At 37.2% G+C, this 18,768-nt stretch overlaps 3 protein-coding genes across 4 annotated transcripts; 2 read left to right on the plus strand and 1 right to left on the minus strand.

The window, feature by feature from the left end:
- Window positions 1-9,899: 9,899 nt before the first annotated feature.
- Window positions 9,900-11,604, plus strand: LOC103451753 (uncharacterized). Its single transcript, XM_008391174.4, has 2 exons — window positions 9,900-10,317; window positions 11,132-11,604. Exons 1-2 carry the CDS (start codon window positions 10,014-10,016, stop codon window positions 11,344-11,346), a joined length of 519 nt encoding a protein of 172 aa, XP_008389396.1. The 5' UTR covers window positions 9,900-10,013; the 3' UTR covers window positions 11,347-11,604.
- A 480-nt stretch (window positions 11,605-12,084) lies between these two features.
- LOC103451754 (fructokinase-like 2, chloroplastic) lies at window positions 12,085-15,164 on the plus strand. 2 transcript variants are annotated; one of them, XM_008391175.4, is made up of 5 exons: window positions 12,085-12,281; window positions 12,593-12,888; window positions 12,977-13,617; window positions 13,885-14,356; window positions 14,832-15,164. In XM_008391175.4, the coding sequence occupies exons 1-5, from the start codon at window positions 12,241-12,243 to the stop codon at window positions 15,059-15,061; spliced, it is 1,680 nt and encodes a 559-aa protein (XP_008389397.2). In that variant the 5' UTR covers window positions 12,085-12,240; the 3' UTR covers window positions 15,062-15,164. The 2 variants fall into 2 exon arrangements, with proteins under 2 accessions (XP_008389397.2, XP_008389398.2); XM_008391176.4 differs by having other exon boundaries at window positions 12,120-12,281; window positions 12,986-13,617.
- Window positions 15,165-15,748: 584 nt separating this feature from the next.
- LOC103451755 (probable 6-phosphogluconolactonase 1) lies at window positions 15,749-18,768 on the minus strand. The gene is made up of 4 exons (XM_008391177.4): window positions 18,523-18,768; window positions 17,799-17,990; window positions 17,579-17,714; window positions 15,749-16,485 (listed from the first exon to the last, which is right to left on the minus strand). The coding sequence occupies exons 2-4, from the start codon at window positions 17,966-17,968 to the stop codon at window positions 15,991-15,993; spliced, it is 801 nt and encodes a 266-aa protein (XP_008389399.2). The 5' UTR covers window positions 17,969-17,990; window positions 18,523-18,768; the 3' UTR covers window positions 15,749-15,990.

The raw sequence follows: 18,768 nt of genomic DNA on the forward strand, positions 1-18,768 counted from the left end.
AGTCCATTTTCTCTGCCAGTTTCGATCCCAGGACCTATTGGATTCGACATCCACAAATCCAACGATGTACCAGGGAACCGGCGACATGGAACGTCCAAATTGTTATTTAAGATGCTTGAGAATGTGGACTGGAGGGCATTGTGGGCAAAAGGCGCAAAACACAACTCCCTTTTCTCTTTTGTAGTTACGTTTACAACTAGGACATTACCCTGTTTACCTTATAAACTTAATCAAGTGGTTTCTTACTTTTATTTATTTATTTATTTTAGTTCCATTCCGCAATTTTAATCTTAGAAAATAAGGTTTTCAATTCTTATAACTATTCTTAATGTACAGTGAGTTTTGATAAGAATTCTAACCAGACGATTGATATGATCACTCTTACAAAGGTATGAAATTATTTAAGTTTTGGTGCTCAACTACTTCGCACTGGTCTCACATGGTGTAAGAGAGAGCTACTCTAGTTACAACTCTATTGAAATTTATGTACCACACAAGAATTTAATTTCAGCACCCAATATTGAAAAGGGCATTCAACTCAAGTAGTTTAACGTGCTCAAAATTTTGTATGCTAAGTCACTCTCTCCGTAGTGCTTCTATATATATAAAGTGAGAAGCCCAAATAGGTGAAGCTCTCAATATCTCAATTATGTTTTCATTTAAAAAAAAAAAAAACCAACCCAAAACCATTTCTATATAGGACTATAATTGTAATACACAAATAAAATAGGGTTAAAATTGTAATACAAAAACATGAAAGGCGCCCGTACTTTTAGATTAATTCTAACCCGTTGATTACTCATCTCTATACTTAGTGAACTCTCCACAAGCAGTTATAGCGGTTGCAAAGTTGCACAATTGAAACCGTACTGTTCTGGAGAAACCAACTCAATCTCCCATACCCTCTCATATCGTCTTTTTGGTGGTGCTTCTTCATCCATCTTACAGTATTGGTGCTTCTTTCATATTGTCAACCTTCTTTCGTTTGGTGCTGCTTCAACATTGAATTTTTTTAATCCTATTCATTTTGTTTAATTGTTGTTGAATTTCGATTTGGGTTTTGCAGTTCGGATTTGATATGGGGATTTTGAAAATGGTGAATGCTGAGCTAGTTACGCTACAATGGGTATGTGAATTTTCATGCCAAGATAGTTCTGCGTAATTTTGATCTTCTACTGATTTCGATCGAATTCCAAGAACTTTTTTATTTGCTTAGTTTAATTTGTGGTTGTTAATTGAACAAAGGAAAAAAAAAACACAGATAGAAAAGAGACATGCTGAAGTAACTCCTCCATTTTAGGAGAAAGAGAAACCCGTGGCGGGAGATGTTTAATAAGTTCAGAGCAACGGAGGAGACTAAGCAAGGCCTCGACAATGGTGTTCCAAATTGGCACTGACGCCCATCTCTACGAGGATCCCCACAACGTCAGCATCGCTCATCTCCTTTCGACTCCAACAAGTGCGAGGCTCTCAAGCGATTGCTCACTCTCATTCCCCAGGGAAAAATTGTCGCTCTCATCGACAATTTTTCTATGGTTTTATTTCATTTGTGCATATAGTAAATATCCTTATAACTCTTGATGTATGTAAATTTGTTTATGTTGCAGTATGCTTACAGAGTGAAGTTGCTTTAGACATATTAAAGAGTGAGTTTATCAAGTAAGAAGCAATTTTGAAATTTCGCTAATACCATATTTGCATATTCCAAACTGACTCTCAAGCAAGACATCAACTAATTTCGTAGCGAATTGTAATTAGAACTCCAAAAATCTATTAGCGCTTCTCATGAGATTAATTTTCTTTTTAATATAGAAAATTTGGAGCAGGCTCTCCATAAATGGGGGTAAGGCTAGCCGACATTCACCTCTCCCAGACCCTGCGTAAAGCGGGAGCCTTGTGCACTGGGTACGACCTTTTTTTTAATATAGAAAATTTGGAGTGTATAATCACACTTTTTGAGTGCCAATAATAGTAGGTTCCCATTTCGTAAATTTATTATTGTTCTTATTTTATATTTTCCATTTTTCATATGGGTTGTGTGATTTGATCTTGATTTATATTTTTCTTTTGGCTAGGTGAAACAGACTCTGATCTTATTCAGTAAGTCACTAATTAAGTTAGAATAAACTGCCTTCATTTCTTTTTATGTCCATGCTTTAATTTTACTTGGGTAATTTAATTTTGTGTAATGGTTTCTTTTGAGTTTTTTCCATTAAAAACGTTGAAGCGAGTCAACAATGGAGTTATGGATGCCGAGAATAAGCCTGGTATTATTTCTGCATAGTTTGAGTGAGCATCTCTTTCTTTTCTTTCGATTTTTAATCTTTTTTTTTTCTTTTTCTTTTTTTTAATATTTCAAATGTTCATATACATTGTTGAGCAATGTATTTTACAATTACCATGCTATTATACTCTCTTTTTAGTAACTGTTTTTTAGTATTTATTTTTCGAAAACTAATAATTTCGGTAGTTGTTTTCTTCGTTTTTCACTTCTCTTCCTTTGATTTACCGTTTATATAGCGTGCATTTTCTTATGGCACTTTTGAAGCTTTTCTTTTCTAAATTTGTTTGCTTTTTGGGCCGTCTTTTAATCTGATTTATTATATCGTGATCAACTAAAGCATCACATTTTCATACACCATAGACATTGAATTAGTGGTTGAATTATGAATTGATGTTATAATATGTGAATCATACCAAAGATTTTTCAAACCATATTTGTTTAATGAATTGAGAAATGGATAATGCCATAAAAATATATGCTATGAGTATCTTGACACGCCATGGCAATTTTTCTTTTTGGCAAGTCTGTGTTTCGTATTCGTATTCATGATTCGTTATCATTTACACTTGCTTTCGCTTGAGTTCTCATAAATTGGATGAATGTATTTATAGTATTTTTATTTTTTTTAGCCAAGCAAAGAATTTGGTTGAGCAACAGGTGCATCAACCATTTAATAAAAATGTGCGATGCCTCGACATTACAAGGCCTTCAAATTATATATTTCTTTCTCTGTTTTGGTTTTTAACGGACTATATTAGATTTTAGGGAACTTTAACGAAAAGCTCCCGGTACTGTTCACTTTAACGAAAAATTAAATTTTTACACTAAAAAGTCAATTATGGTACTATTCACTTTACCCTTTATTTTGTCCTTATCGTTAAAACTCAAAGGGGGCGTTTGTTTGCCCTCACTAAGTGGTACTGGACTAAATTGGACTAACAATTAGTCCAATCTAGTGTTTGTTTTGTACTAGGATTATCTTTAATGAGACTAAGAGGGACTCGCACGGACAAACTCCTTCGCTAGGAGTTCTTGGCCAGACCCCCCGATACCCATGGGATTGCTAAGACCTTGTCTACTCCATCCTCATCGTACTCTTATCTCTCTTGCTCTCTGTTCTCTTGAGCACTGACAGCCACCATCACACCACAACTCACCAACTCCAATGAGACCATACCACCAGCCCACCACCACTTTCTCCCTCTCTCCTCACCCTGAACCCAAAATTTCGAACTGAGGAAGATCCCGCTTTTACTGTTGTCTGTCCAACTCCAGCCGTCCTCCGATCCACCTCTGAGGAAGATCTCGCACTCGCTGTCTTCGATTCAATACCGTGGAGGAGTTGTGTAGGTTAATTTATTTCATTTCCTGTATTTTTTTTTGTTCAATTTCAAACTCGTGATGCAACTCTAAAAAGGGCAGCAAAGCCTTGACCCACAGCTCCAACATCGTCCCCCTTCTCCAGCCCCACCAGCTTGTTAATCAGGTTTGTGTTAATGGGTTTGATAAAATTACGTTAATTTGGATTAATTTATTAATTTATGGTCAATTACTTGGCTTGATTTGTGATTTTTGCTTTGTTTTTGCTACTTAGTTTCCTTGTGTCACTTTTGAAAGAGGCTATGGTTTGATTTTGACCATAATCCATCAGCAGCACCTTACCTTTCTAGAAGTGGATAACCTCAATTAAAGTCCTTAAATAAGTTACTCAGACCATAGTATATCACTGGTCAATTGGAGGTCCTTGAATAAGTTATTTGAGTATTGTGCAATCATACTTGTTCAAGTTTTTTTGTCACGTGGAAACATCACAGATCTATTGTATCAATCTGCTTATTGTGTTAAACTTTTGGTCTTTATTTGTTTTCCTTGTATGAATGAATCTGAAAATTCTTTTGAATGTAGCCAAGATGGAATGTTTGGGGTTGTGATGTTGGTCTCCATATGTGGAGGAAATTGGTGTGTTTTGGCGTTTGGTCTTCAATGGTCAAGTATTTTGGGATCAATTGTGTGGAGTAACTCAAACCATGAAGATTTTTGTTTGAAAATAAAAATGATGAATTGCAGCACTACTGTTTCACATTCTTTTTTGTACAAGGAAAGCTATCTTAGCTATGAGTTTGGCTATTGTAGTTGATATGGTTCTGATAGCATGCCAAGCATTCTTTGGATATGGGACATGTCACATACGCCATCTTGAACTCGTTGCTATCTTGGTGCAGAAATATCTTATTCGTGCAACAGTTTGGGATCCTACGTGCACTCGTCCTATTTTTTGCACATGAAGTTCTCGTTTGTACATGTGGACTCCTGGTGTTGCCTACAGTGTAAGCATCCCGCCCTAGCCACAATTTAGCATACTTGATCTAAAATGGAATTGAGTTGGAAGCTGTTTCCTCTTGAAGGATAAAGAGTTGTTTTGCTGCGCTTCTGTTGCAGTTCTTGAATTGAGTAAATATAGCTCGGATGATTGAGGCAGTTAGTTATTTTCTAAAGTTATTGTAGAAAATTGTAGAATGTACAATTATGCAGTTTACCTTGCTCTGTTGTGTACTGTGTTAATGTAGTATTGGGATCTTTCATTTGTTCTAGTTGGAACATCCAACAGTTTGATTAAATTGGTGACCTTTCCCTTTCTCATTTGCTTTTCCTTTCATTGGATTAGCACTAGTGCACATGGAATTGACTAACTGATTTGCTCCGTTGTGAGGGAAGACATTTTAATTGCTTAGTTTAATATACAAATGGAATGCATAAATTGTTCATGATCTCTTCCTTTTGCATATTGTTACTAGTTTTCTTCAAACTAGTTGGAGCAAGCCAATTTAAGTGCTAGGAATCCAAATGTAGTAATGATCAATGCGCAGCTATCCATTTGTCATTGTGCCTCGCATCATTGTGGTATTGGGATTGAATGCAATTTTCACGGTATGGACTGAAATTGGCTTATACATACAAGAGCAATTCCAAGTAATTATTTCACAATTGAGTAAAAAATTGAACTTGTTAGACATCAATTTTCGTTCTACTCAAATACAAGTATTTACCAACACCTTTAACTTTAATCTACAACTTTAAACCAAAGGTGAATAATTAAGAAAAGCATCTTGAACCCTGTCGATTGTTGGGAGAACACTTTGTTATATTGATGTTTGGAATAATGCTACTCTTTAATCATGTATTTTCGTTTTTGTATTTTTATTGAGTCTCACTCTCATCCAATATTATTAATTTTAATAATATCTTTAATAAAAAAGCAATTAACATAGAACAATAATGTAGTCCTAGTCTGAGCAAACACCAAATTGATGACAATATTGTTTTCATTATCCTGCTTTTTAGTCCGACACTGCACCAAACACTTCACTAAGTTAGTCCAGCTTAGTCTAGTCTAAGTCAGTCCAGCTTTGTCCCTGAAGCTGGTTCAGTCCGAGACAGTCCGTTGCAACAAACGCACCCAAATTTTTCAAGCTCTTTTCATTAGTTTTCCTTAGATTTTATTCTTGTTCATTTGATGAAGTTCTTGATCAAGAGCATATATCTTTTCAATGTCTACTATTTAGGTTCTGTTGATTTAAGTTTGAGTTATAGTGGTGTTTGTGTATTCTAAATTTCTTTTATTAGTTTGCTTTTGTTTGTATATATTTTTTTCAATGGCTTACTTTTTAGTTTGCTTTTGTTTGTATATATCTCTTCAAAGCAATTATTCGAGTTGCAATCCTATTAGATGTAACAAAATGAAAGTTAAAGAGAAAATATGAAGAGGAGAGCCTCCTAAATTATTAGCGCAATATCTACTATTACAAAGCAAGCCGACATATTTGAGTTTTCTGTTTTCCTATTATAGGTTGCATAATGAAAGGGACTGCTTTTGGATATTGCTAATTTTTATGGAGTTACTGTTGTGTTGCAAACAGAAAAATAATTTTATTTCTATCTACCAAATACTATGATGAAGTCTACGTAAATACCAATATATTTTTTCATGCAACTATGATCTCCATGCTTATTGTTTTTGTGTGGTTTGGTAAAAAATACTCCAAAGAGTTGACCCAATTTTGTTTGATCTGGGATTGGTTAAAAGAAGAAGATAACGTGTTTTTTCTCGATAGAATGCAAATTTCATTCCAACTTGAAGAACTACTAATTAACAACCCATGTTTAGTGTGTTTGTTGGTAGATTAAAACAATAGCAACACTATTAATGTCTAAAACCAAATGGATAAGAATAGTAAACAACCATCTTTAGGGGTGCGTAGCATTCGTGATTGAAAAAAAGGCCTCTCGCATGCGCGTGTGGAGAGGCTAGTGTATTAAGAAATACAAAAGCGTGTAACTGAAATGGTAATTTTACACATCTCGTACTTTATCAATTATTGAAAAAAATACACCAAAATGAGCTTTATTGCATATTTAATTTCTCTTTGGTGATTGAGAGTTTTATTTTGATTGAAGTTTGTTTGTACCATACTTGACCAATCCCGAAATTACTGAGCACCAGTCAACGTTATACCGTCAAGGACCCAGAAGAGTTTCCTTCCAACCAGGAGGCCAATCACAGCGCGACACGTGTCGACATCAGAAGCCAATCATAGCGCGACACGTGTCCACATCAGAAGCCAATCACAACACGACACGTGTCAATGTCAGAATGAAACTAGAAACTCTATTCTATAAATAGAGATCATTCTCTTACAATATTTCCTAATGTCATTTGTACTAAATCACTCACTAGTACTCACTAAAGGAGAACTTGAACCTATGTATTTGTGTAAACCCTTCACAATTAATGAGAACTCCTCTACTCCGTGGATGTAGCCAATCTGGGTGAACCACGTACATCTTGTGTTTGCTTCCCTGTCTCTATCCGTTTGCATACTTATCCACACTAGTGACCGGAGAAATCTAGCGAAGGTCACAAACTTAACACTTTCTGATGTACCAAAGTCCTCGCTGATTTTGTGCATCAACAAAATTAAATACGAATGCTACAAAAAGTTAAAAATACAAAACAAAGGTATTTTAAAATACCTCATATTTTCATACTGAAAAATCTCTCTGGAGAGGATCCCTTTCCGTTAGCCTAAACCCTAAACCGTTTTGATCGTTGAGAGGTCTGCCAGTTTCGATCCCAAGACTAATTGGATTTGAACCTCCGTCAAACCCAACAAAGTACATGGGAACCAGCGACTTAAACTTCAAAATTATTATCTTTATTAATTATACTACAGTGAGAATGCGGCCTATATTTCTTAGTGCTTGGACAGGGCTTTGTTATCAAAGCCCAGCTCCATTTACTGGTGTGGTTTAATCCTTATATACGGGTTGTCGTGTTCGTGGCATATACGTTATTTTAAAAGATCATATCTTATCAAATTCGTTATTTTAACAGATTTTTAACAGATGACCTGATAACGACCTAACTCGAGAGCAGGTTGACCTGAAGCCTGTTTTTTTGTTATTTCATGTCAGGTTAACATGTCATGTAAAAAATTTCCATGTCTAATGTCTAGACCTGCCAAACAGGTCGTTCGTGCCGTTTATATGTCATACCCATTATCTTAATGACTGATCCGGTAACGGCTCAATTCGTTAACGGGTTGACCGGAATATTTTTTTAATGTAGTTTCATGTCGAATTAACGGATCGTGCAAGAAATTGCTAGACCTTAATTACATGTATAACTACGAGATTATTTATGTTTTGGTGGTCAACTACTTCGCACTGTTCTCACATCGGTGTAAGATAGACTACTCTAGTTACAACTCTATTGAAATTTATGTACCACACAAGAATTTAATTTCAGCACCTAATTTTGAAAAGGGCATTCAACTCAAGTAGTTTAACGTGCTCGAAATTTTGTATGCGAGTGACTCTCTTCGTAGTGCTTGTATTAAGAAATACAAAAGCGTGTAATTGAAATAGTAATTTTACACATCTTGTATTTTATCAATTATTGAAAAAAAATACACCAAAATGAGCTTTATTGCATATTTAATGTCCCTTTGGCGATTGAGAGTTTTTATTTTGATTGAAGTTAAATATGAACACAACAAAAAGTTTGAAAAACAAAACAAAGGTATTTTAGAGTAGTGCTCGTATTAAGAAATACAAAAGCGTGTAATTGAAATAGTAATTTTACACATCTTGTATTTTATCAATTATTGAAAAAAAAAATACACCAAAATGAGCTTTATTGCATATATAATGTCCCTTTGGCGATTGAGAGTTTTTATTTTAATTGAAGTTAAATATGAACACAACAAAAAGTTTAAAAAACAAAACAAAGGTATTTTAGAATACCTTATATTTTCACACTGAAAAATCTCTCCAAAAGTCGTTAGTCTAAACCCGCATATATAATGTCCCTTTGGCGATTGAGAGTTTTTATTTTAATTGAAGTTAAATATGAACACAACAAAAAGTTTAAAAAACAAAACAAAGGTATTTTAGAATACCTTATATTTTCACACTAAAAAATCTCTCCAAAAGTCGTTAGTCTAAACCCGCATATATAATGTCCCTTTGGCGATTGAGAGTTTTTATTTTAATTGAAGTTTAATATGAACACAACAAAAAGTTTAAAAAACAAAACAAAGGTATTTTAGAATACCTTATATTTTCACACTGAAAAATCTCTCCAAAAGTCGTTAGTCTAAACCCGCATATATAATGTCCCTTTGGCGATTGAGAGTTTTTATTTTATTTGAAGTTTAATATGAACACAACAAAAAGTTTAAAAAACAAAACAAAGGTATTTTAGAATACCTTATATTTTCACACTGAAAAATCTCTCTAAAAGTCGTTAGTCTAAACCCTAAACCCTAAAAACCCTTTCGATCTTTGAGAGGTCTGCCAGTTTCGATCCCGAGACTAATTGGATTCGAACCTCCCTCAAACCCAACAACGTACATGGGAACCGGCTACATAAACTTCAAAATTATTTTGTTTATTATTATATTACATTGAGAATGCGGACTATATTTCTAAGGGCTTGGACGGGGCATTGTTATCAAAGCCCAGCTCCATTTACTGGTTTGGTTTAATCCTGACAAACAGGTTGTCGTGTTAGTGGTATATACGTTATTTTAAGGGATCATATCGTGTCAAACTCACTATTTTAACGAGTTTTTAACAGATGACTTAATAACGACTCAACTCGCGAGCGGATTGACCTGAAACCTGTTTTTTTGTTGTTGTTTCGTGTCGGGTTAACATGTCATGTAAAATTTTTTTATGTCTAATGTCTATACTTGGCAAACGGGTCGTTCGTGCCATTTATGTGTCATGCCCGTTATCTTAACAACTGATCCCATAACGACTCAACTCGTTAACGTGTTGACCCGAATTTTTTTTTCTGATGTAGTTTCATGTCGAATTAACAGATCGTGCAAGAAATTGTTAGACCTTAATTACATGTATAACTACGACACTAAACTTGTTTTGAGTAGGAACACAAGCGGAAACCAGAATATACCAAGAATAAATAAATGTAAAACTGGGCCTGTCCAAAGTAACACAACTGTAAAATAAAAAAGGAAAATGGGCCTCTCCAGTTTAATTTAGTCCTGAAGCCCAGAACAGCACATCCATATAGACTCGCCCATCTCAAAAGAAGAGGAAGAGGAAGAGGAAGAGGAAGAAATAGCAGAAGAAACAATCAAGAAAAAGGGAAAGGGGGAGAGAGCGGTGAATCCCAAAAATCTCAAGCAGTGCGAAGGTTGGAGGAATGGCGCAGCAAGCAGTGCAGAAGAACACGCTGTACGTCGGAGGACTGGCGGAGGAGGTGAACGAGTCCATACTCCACGCGGCGTTCATACCCTTCGGGGACATCAAGGACGTCAAGACGCCTCTCGATCAAGCCACCCAGAAGCACCGCTCTTTTGGGTTCGTCACGTTCTTGGAGAGAGAGGACGCCGCCGCCGCCATGGACAACATGGACGGCGCCGAGCTCTACGGCCGCGTCCTCACTGTTAATTATGCCCTCCCTGAGAAAATCAAGGGCGGTGAACAGGGTTGGGCCGCTCAGCCCAGTAAGTCCTTGTTCCCTTTTACTCCTACTCCTCAATCCTCCTTCCATTGTTATTACTTCTGTGTGGATTTGAATGTTAGCTTGATTTGTTTAGATGGGTTTGGTTGATTTATTAATTATTTGGGTTATCTGGGATGTTTCGATTTTTGGGTTTTGTTGTGAAATTTGGTTCTAGGGTTCGTGATTGATGCTCTTTGGGGTTCACTTCTTGTTGTTATTAAGTGTGTATGTTAGTGTAGCTGTTTCGACTTTGGGGGTTTAGGGTTTTAGGATTCAATCTGGGTATGCAGTCAATTTTACTTAGATTTAGATTCATGATTAGGATTCAGGAAGATACTGAGCTCTGGTATTTAGATGCTTTTTTGGTGATCCGTCTCGTTTCACCCAAGTTCGAATACTCAGCCTCGTAGATTAGATTCATGGAACTTTAACGAAAAGCTTCCGTTACTGTTTATGTTTATTTTGACGAAAAATCATATTTTTACACTAAAAAGACAACTTTACTTTTTATTTTGTCCTTATCGTTAAAACTCAAAAGTTTCAAACTCTTTTCATTAGTTTTCTTTAGATTCATTAGAATGTATACATTGTTTTGTGAAAAAGAAAAGGGGTTGAAAGAAAATAGAACGATGACATCGAATTAGAAACAGTTGAATAGCATTTTGAAGTTAATGATCGTCGTTGAACTAAAATTACCTGCTCTTGTGTTCAACTCAAATTGCTTAAATTGTTTGTCCGTTGAGATTAATGTTCATTCCGAATCAAGCTTGAAATTTTAGGTATGCTTAGCATCTTTCGTTGCTTTGTTACTACAGTTTGGGCAGATGCAGACACGTGGTTTGAGAGACAGCAACAAGAAGAGGAAATGCAGCGTATTCAGGCAGAGAACAAGGCTGCCATGCAGGCCGCGGAAGAGTTGCACAGGAAAAAATTGACGCAAGAACGAGAAGGGGAAAAAGAAGAGGAGATCGAGATGAAGGACGACCCCATGGCAAGGGCTGAGGCAGAGGTTTTGCAACAGAGTGACTAGTGTTCCACTGCTTCCAAGTGAACAGTATGTGAGGAGTATGCAGTTTTGTTCTGTCAAATCCGTGCAACTTGTCGAAGCTCGCTTGTATAACTTAGCTAACGAAACAAACCCTTGATTCCGAATCTCGTATTAATATTTGGAACAAGTGAGCCGAATAGGGGTTGATCTTTATGTTGTTGAAAGATTATTTTGTGCACTTATTCTATCCAATCCAAGGTTAATGAACATATCCCAAAGTTCGGAGACCCGATTTCTGAATCTATCTAGTGTGCACCAACTTCTGGTTGGTTGCTCAACCGCTCGTTCAGAGAAATGATATCTACACACCCTTTTACAATAACTTCCGGTTGGTTTACCATAGAATGCAAAAGCAAAGATTTTACCAAGGTGGACAAAATCATCCAATTTTCTTATTTCCCAAGTTCGAATCCCCAACTGTAATAACGAAGATTGTACGAAGACCGGCAATCCCCCACCCCCATTAAGCAAAAAACGAAGGTTGTGCTAAGTTCGAATTCCATACCTTTCCAAGCTATATAATTCGACAAGGGTCGTGCTATTCAGTATTTACACACCTATTTTTTACCTCAAACACGCTTCTCTCAATTTTTTGGGTTGTGAGAAGAAAATCAATTGATAAAAATTAACAAGTAAAAATAAGTGTGTGAAAAGCACTCATCTTTCGACAATGATTTACCGTTCTTAACTGCACGCCTTATGCACGTGCAAAAAGCTCTCATCCTATTTCCTTCTCCCGCTAAGCTAAAGCTGCCGTTACTGAAAAGTGATAAATCTCACACCCATCGCTTCTATCTCATGGCTTAATAGTAAAACACCCAATTGTTGAATTTACCCGGGCGACGAACAAGTTGAGCTCTTGGCGCACCTCTGTCCATGGCGTCTCTTCCTTTCACTCACTTTCTCCTCCTACCCAGGTTCCTCTCTCTTTCTCTCTCTCATAAAATTCCAGTCTTTTAATTCAAAACCGTGTGTTTTCTTTTGCTCCTTATCCAAACGGCAATCCAAAACTGAGCAGAAATGAGAATTAATTAGTAGTTAAATGAAAAATGTGGAAACTTTTCTGGGTTTGGATAATTGTAGATTTTTGTTGGTGGGTTTTAACTTATAAGATAAACCCATGAAAAAACAACAGAATTTGCTTAAACCCTTAAAACCCTACAATTAATTGCACCTCACTGTCTCCTTCCCAAGAAAAATTAGTAAACTTGTCCGCTGAAATTTCCAGGTGCCATTCGGTTTGGCCCAATAGCCGGTCGATGAGTTTCGTGCAGCTTCAGGGTCTTAGATTGCGTGGTAAAAAAGGGGGACTTGCAGCTCTCCCTAAAAAGATAAACTCAGAGAACTCAGCTCTGGAGGGTTCCGTTGAAGATGAGGAGGTGGTTGTGAAGAAGAAGACATCTAGGACTCCTAGAAGAACCCGAAAGAAAGCAACATCCGATAATGAGTCTTCGGATGAGGAAACTGTCATTTCTGCATCTAGTGAAGAGACCAAGAAACCGCGTGGAAGAACTCGTAAGAAAGGTATTATTCCTACTTATTGCTCATTTAGTACTGTTACATGAATGTTTATCTTGTATGTGCTAACAAACCAGTAATTTGATATATCTAGTTGCATCAGCTTCCACAAGCGTGGAGGAAGAACAAACTGAGAAGAAGGTAAGGAAGAGAAGAACTAAGAAGAAGGACGATGCGATTGAGCAGCAGGTTAGTGACGGTGAACTTAGTGAGACTGAGGATTTTACATTCGTCATGGATATGAAGGATGAGAATGAGGAAGACCTAGAATTGAAAATTGATGAGGGAGAGGATATTAGCGAAACTTACGATTGGCCTCCTCTTGTTTGTTGCTTTGGAGCCGCACAACATGCTTTTGTGCTCTCAGGGAGGCCAGCCAACAGACTTGTAGATTATGAAATACATGAAAGAAAGAAAGATGCGTTATGGGCCCCTGAGAAATTTATTAGGTCTCCTGGGGGATCTGCAGGCAGCGTTGCAATTGCTCTTGCAAGCTTGGGAGGCAAGGTTGCTTTCATGGGAAAACTTGGAGATGATCAGTTTGGTCAGGCCATGCTGTATTATATGAATGTCAAAAATGTTCAAACCCGTTCTGTTCGCATGGATACTAAAAGGGCAACTGCAGTATCACAAATGAAGATTGGTAAAAGGGGTCGCATGAAATTGAGTTGTGTCAAACCATGTGCTGAGGATTCTTTAACAAAGTCAGAGATCAACGTTGATGTGCTGAAGGAGGTAAAATCTTGGGTCCCTTGGAATATTTAACTTTTATTGTAGATCCTGCTATTTAGGTGGTATATCTTTGTTGTGTTTCTTTGGAGGGGAGGGGGTGAATAAGAACTGCTGACATTCTATATCATACACAGTTTTCGGCAAATATACTTCCATCTGTGATTCCCATTATATTTTGTCAATTTGAGTGCCTACGCATTAGATCTTTTAGCTGCATTTGTGGTTAGATTGCTCTTAACTGTGGACACCTTTTAACAACATGTGGTGCAGGCAAAGATGTTTTACTTCAGCACAAATTCTCTGCTTGATCGAAACATGAGGTCAACAACACTGCAGGCAATCAAGATTTCAAAGAAACTTGGAGGAGTTATTTTCTACGATGTAAACCTTCCATTGCCACTATGGCAGTCTTGTGAAGAAACAAAGTTGTTCGTACAGCAAGTGTGGAATCTTGCTGATATTATTGAAGTTACTAAGCAAGAGCTTGAGTTTCTCTGCGGGATCCAGCCCTCTGAGGAATTTGACACTAAAAATAATGACAGGTCAAAGTTTGTCCATCATTCACCAGAAGTGGTTGAACAACTTTGGCATGACAATCTTAAGGTTTTGTTCGTGACAAATGGGACTTCGAAGATACACTACTACACAAAGGACCACCAAGGTGCTGTTAACGGAATGGAAGATCCCCCCATCAGTCCTTTCACTTCTGATATGTCAGCATCTGGAGACGGCATTGTGGCAGGTACACTCCTATGATTTGCAAATCTATCAAATTTTAGTTTCTTTAATGATCGAGCGTATCTTCAAATGCTTTCACTATGAGAGTAGGTCCTGCTTAGCTCTTGCATTTGGGTGTTTGGGTCAAGAAATGCAGATACAAGCCTATAGTTTATATTCCCTGGCTTGTTCTGTTGATAAAGTTGTGTGTTGTAAGATTTAGATTCCGGCTATTAGTTTGGTGCACTTTGTGTCAACTTTCACTCGCACACAAGGTATTCGCTGGGCACAGTTCATCATAGACAAAACTTGTACCTGGACTGATGTGGTGAAATTATCAATGAGTTGGAAAACAACATAAAACCGTGAGTTAACTCACAATTTTAAACCTATGCATATAATTACATTGGCCGGTAGGTGAAAGACAATGAACTTGGATAAAGTTCTGCATTACAAGCTAAATTTTTGTATTTCCTAACTTCTGCGTGACTTGTTTTCAGCTCTCATGAGAATGTTGACAGTTCAACCACATCTTATTACTGATAAAGAATATCTGGAGCACTCAATCAACTATGCAATCGATTGCGGAGTGATAGATCAATGGCTGCTTGGACAAGAACGCGGCTTCCCTCCGAAGGAAGACATGGAAGAGGTGGTTCCTGATTCAGACGGTATAAGGTCGATAACAGAAATGGAATATCGCACTCTGACACCAGAGACTGTAAGTTGATAATCCTGGAGGTGTTGTAACTGAGATAGCATTACAAGTTAGTCACCAATTTTGTATGCGATGGATAGCATTTATAAGCAGATTCAGAGCTAAAGATTTGAAACCATGTGTTATAACTCGATAGATACTACGAATGCTTCCAACTATCTTATAACATTTTTCGTTATTTCGCCCGAACAAGCGCATTTTTTCGATCAAAATGGGCGCAGGGCTATCAGAATTTGGAGGACATTGACAACATTCTGCTTGCTTGTTTAATTAATGTGTGTTTAGTCACAAATGTAATGTTTTAAGGACATTGAGAACAAGTTGAAATTCTTAATCTTATCCAACTACAAAGAGTGATCCCCACACGCTTTAATGTCGCTATATAGAAAAAGTTTGGATACGCCAAGTAGTTTTCATTTTATTAATTAGGAGTGGTTGAGGGGTCGGTGTACAAGAGTGTGATGTCAAAACCTTTTAGAGCCCGAGGGTTACGATTGAACGATGGTGACCGCAATTTTCTTGAACTACGGTGTCTAGGAGAACGAGAATGTATTTTAACCGGCTTGGTCTTTGAAGAGGTAAAATTTTTGCAGTGTACTCAGAACACAAGCAGTACACAACGTGTGACGCATAATTTAAGTGGAGGGACAAATGGAAATATTCCAAATGCCAATGGGAAGGAAGCACCCTTGAGAAAAATACCATCCAACCTTTGAGTCTTTCCTATTAGCAAAGTAGAACCAGAAAAATGGCTTTTGGGTTAAAGTCCCCAACTTTATTGACCTCTACCCCACTAAACATGAGGGAAAGGCAAGGCAAAATAGGGGAAATTAACCCAAAGATTGTACAAGAGGTGACTAATGACGAAAGATATCGAATCGCAGGCGTCGAATCCCTCTGGTAAACACAAAACATACACTTAGACACGAAAGGATTCGACCCTATGCGGAAAATTGAGTACTGGCATCAAGTTTTGAGGCAGCTGCCTTGTCCAAAAACCACACCAGCTTCCCTTTCAGAGGCTGGACAACTCCAGCAGGCACTGGAGGGAGGTCAGATCCCATGACATCGACTGCCAGGTGCGCAGCCTCTGCTTTGCTTTCACCTGTTGCGACTATAGCTACATTGGATGCCGAGTTGATGACCGGCAGGGTGAATGTGATTCTCTCAGGTGGAGGCTTGGGGGAATCAGTTATAAAACTTACCCATTCATCTTTCTCCTCCAGCACCGAGTGGTTGGGGAATAGCGAGGCGACGTGCCCATCAGGACCCATTCCCAGGAGGATTAGGTCAAACTTGGGACAGTCACTTATATCAGACACGCTGATCACACGAGATTTTACTAGCTGGCGAATGACAAACCCGTAGTCATCAGCAGCCTCCTCTGCTGACACTGAATCATTGATAGAATGCACATGACTGGGAATTATAGGTACCTGAAAACATGAAACAAAAATGAGCATGGGAACACCGAATACAGATGGGCGATAAAATTTACCAGAACCAGAACAAATATTGCATTCACATAGCCATCGTTCTCAACTAAAAGCTTTCAAATCTGTTCTCGGATACTAAAATGATACTATGTGCACAAACTAGCATATTTTACATCCCGTAACAATACTGATAGCCATGACAAAATATCAGGTTGCAAGTTATAGCTTGATTAACTAATTACTGATTGCATATTAGAAGATCTTCACGCTGTTGTGAAGAGATGTACAAGAGATAGCCATATGTGAAGTCAAGAAGTTGAAATAGAAAATTTCATTACTGGCAATGGCGGACCGCTTCACATCATATAATTAAGTTATGGAAAATCCTTTAAAAGTGGAAAATTATGAAAAATAGAAGATCATAACTCGAAGAGGAACAAAAAAACCTACATCTCAGTAAATACTTTGTTTAAAAGGAAAGTTCACTGAAGTGGCTATGAGATAGCTTCACGGTGTTTAAAAGGAAAGTTCACTGAAGTGGCTATTAGGATGCAACAAATGACCCGAGAAACAACCAACATAATCTGCAGCAGTGATCTTCCTTTACTAAATGCTAACTTTATCCGCAATTTTTAAAGTTGAACATGTGCACCAGAAGATGGCTGCAATATACAAGTTGGTTCCGATGATGACACGGAGATTTAGTGAAACTACAGAAATCAGCAACAGCTAGTAAACTTCTTATACAAGAAACTTGACTCTTTAATTTGATAAGCAGTTTAGATCCAGTACACGATTGTCGGGTACTAAATCACAGCCACCTCGTCGTGATATAAAGAGTTAAAACACATTAAGTGTCATAATTGAACACACAGAACAGATCAAACTAAGCATGGTACTATCTATCCTTTCATTCGAAGTTCATCATGTCATTTGGTTTTCCGAAAGAGAGAAAGACAAGAAAAAATAAAGCATCATGTTCAAAGCAAGACAAACAATGTCTACGATATTTCTTCGACTCGGTTACTTAAAGAACAAAATACAGCCTACAACAGGGTGGGAGGGTAAAAAAGTCGGAGAATTTCATACAAACCTTAGACAAAAAGCGATCTTTCGCAAGCTTGTAATTGCTATCAACATGACTTTTCGCCACAACACGCTCGTCTGCCCAAAATATATACCATTTGGCCCAATCTACAGTCTTGTTATAAGGAGCTTCACAGAGTTTTCTGTTTTTTTCCATCATAAGTGACACATTAACACAAAAATCATAACATATACAAAAACCGGATGTGGAAAGGAAAGCATGATACCCCATTAAGCCAATGAGAGAACCACCAGATAATGCAATTGTAAAGACGCCGCGCTCCTTCACGGATGCCTCTGATATCTCAGCAATGTAGTCTGCCAAATCAGTGCTAAGATCATCCAAACTTTCATGAATCCTCAATTCTCTATCTTTCCGAACACCGGAAAGTGCCATGCTTCCAACAAGTTCAACAGCACTATTTCCACACACAAAAAAAAAAGATCAAATTTAGAAGAAAAATAGAAAGAACAACACAATGTTACCTTTGAATTATTTTTTTGGTCAAATAGGAAAACCAGGCAAAATTGCAGCTCATGAACTTTGGATTGTATAAGGGGATTAAAATCTATATCACTCAAATTCCACAAAAATTAATAATTCCACTGGATTTTATACAAAATCAGGACTCATCAAACAAGATTACTGATGATTAATTAAAAACTAATCACTGTGCTGCTGGAGTCTCTAAATTGAGTTCAACACTGCGATAAAACCAAGGGGTATCCTGATCATAATCCAAACATCAAACCCAACAAATAAAGTTACTAAATTTATAACTTTTACAGCAAAGGCAAACAAACCCAGATCATAAAACAATCAAAACTGAAATCCCATTACAGCAAACAACTCAGAAAACACAAAAAATATATAATGCCATGCAATCTGAGATTACTGAAACTGCAGATAAAAAGCAGTGCAGAAAGAATAAAGAAGAAACAGATGCTTACAGAGAGGAGGAAGAAGAAGGAAAGAAAGGGAGAGAGGTGGCAGAGAAGCAAGATAACGAAGGTGGAAGATGGGAATCAACACGAAATTGTTTATATATAATATTTATAGTATTCCATCACATAAAATTTATTTTACTGATTATAATAATTAAAAAAAAAAACTTCAGTAGAAGTCGAGAAGGAATTATTTTCCTTCTGGGCTTCCACGTGCATCCAATGATTTTGACAAAACACACATGCGAAAAC

The sequence above is a fragment of the Malus domestica genome, chromosome 13, assembly GCF_042453785.1.
Source record: "Malus domestica chromosome 13, GDT2T_hap1".
Classification (NCBI taxonomy): domain Eukaryota; kingdom Viridiplantae; phylum Streptophyta; class Magnoliopsida; order Rosales; family Rosaceae; genus Malus; species Malus domestica.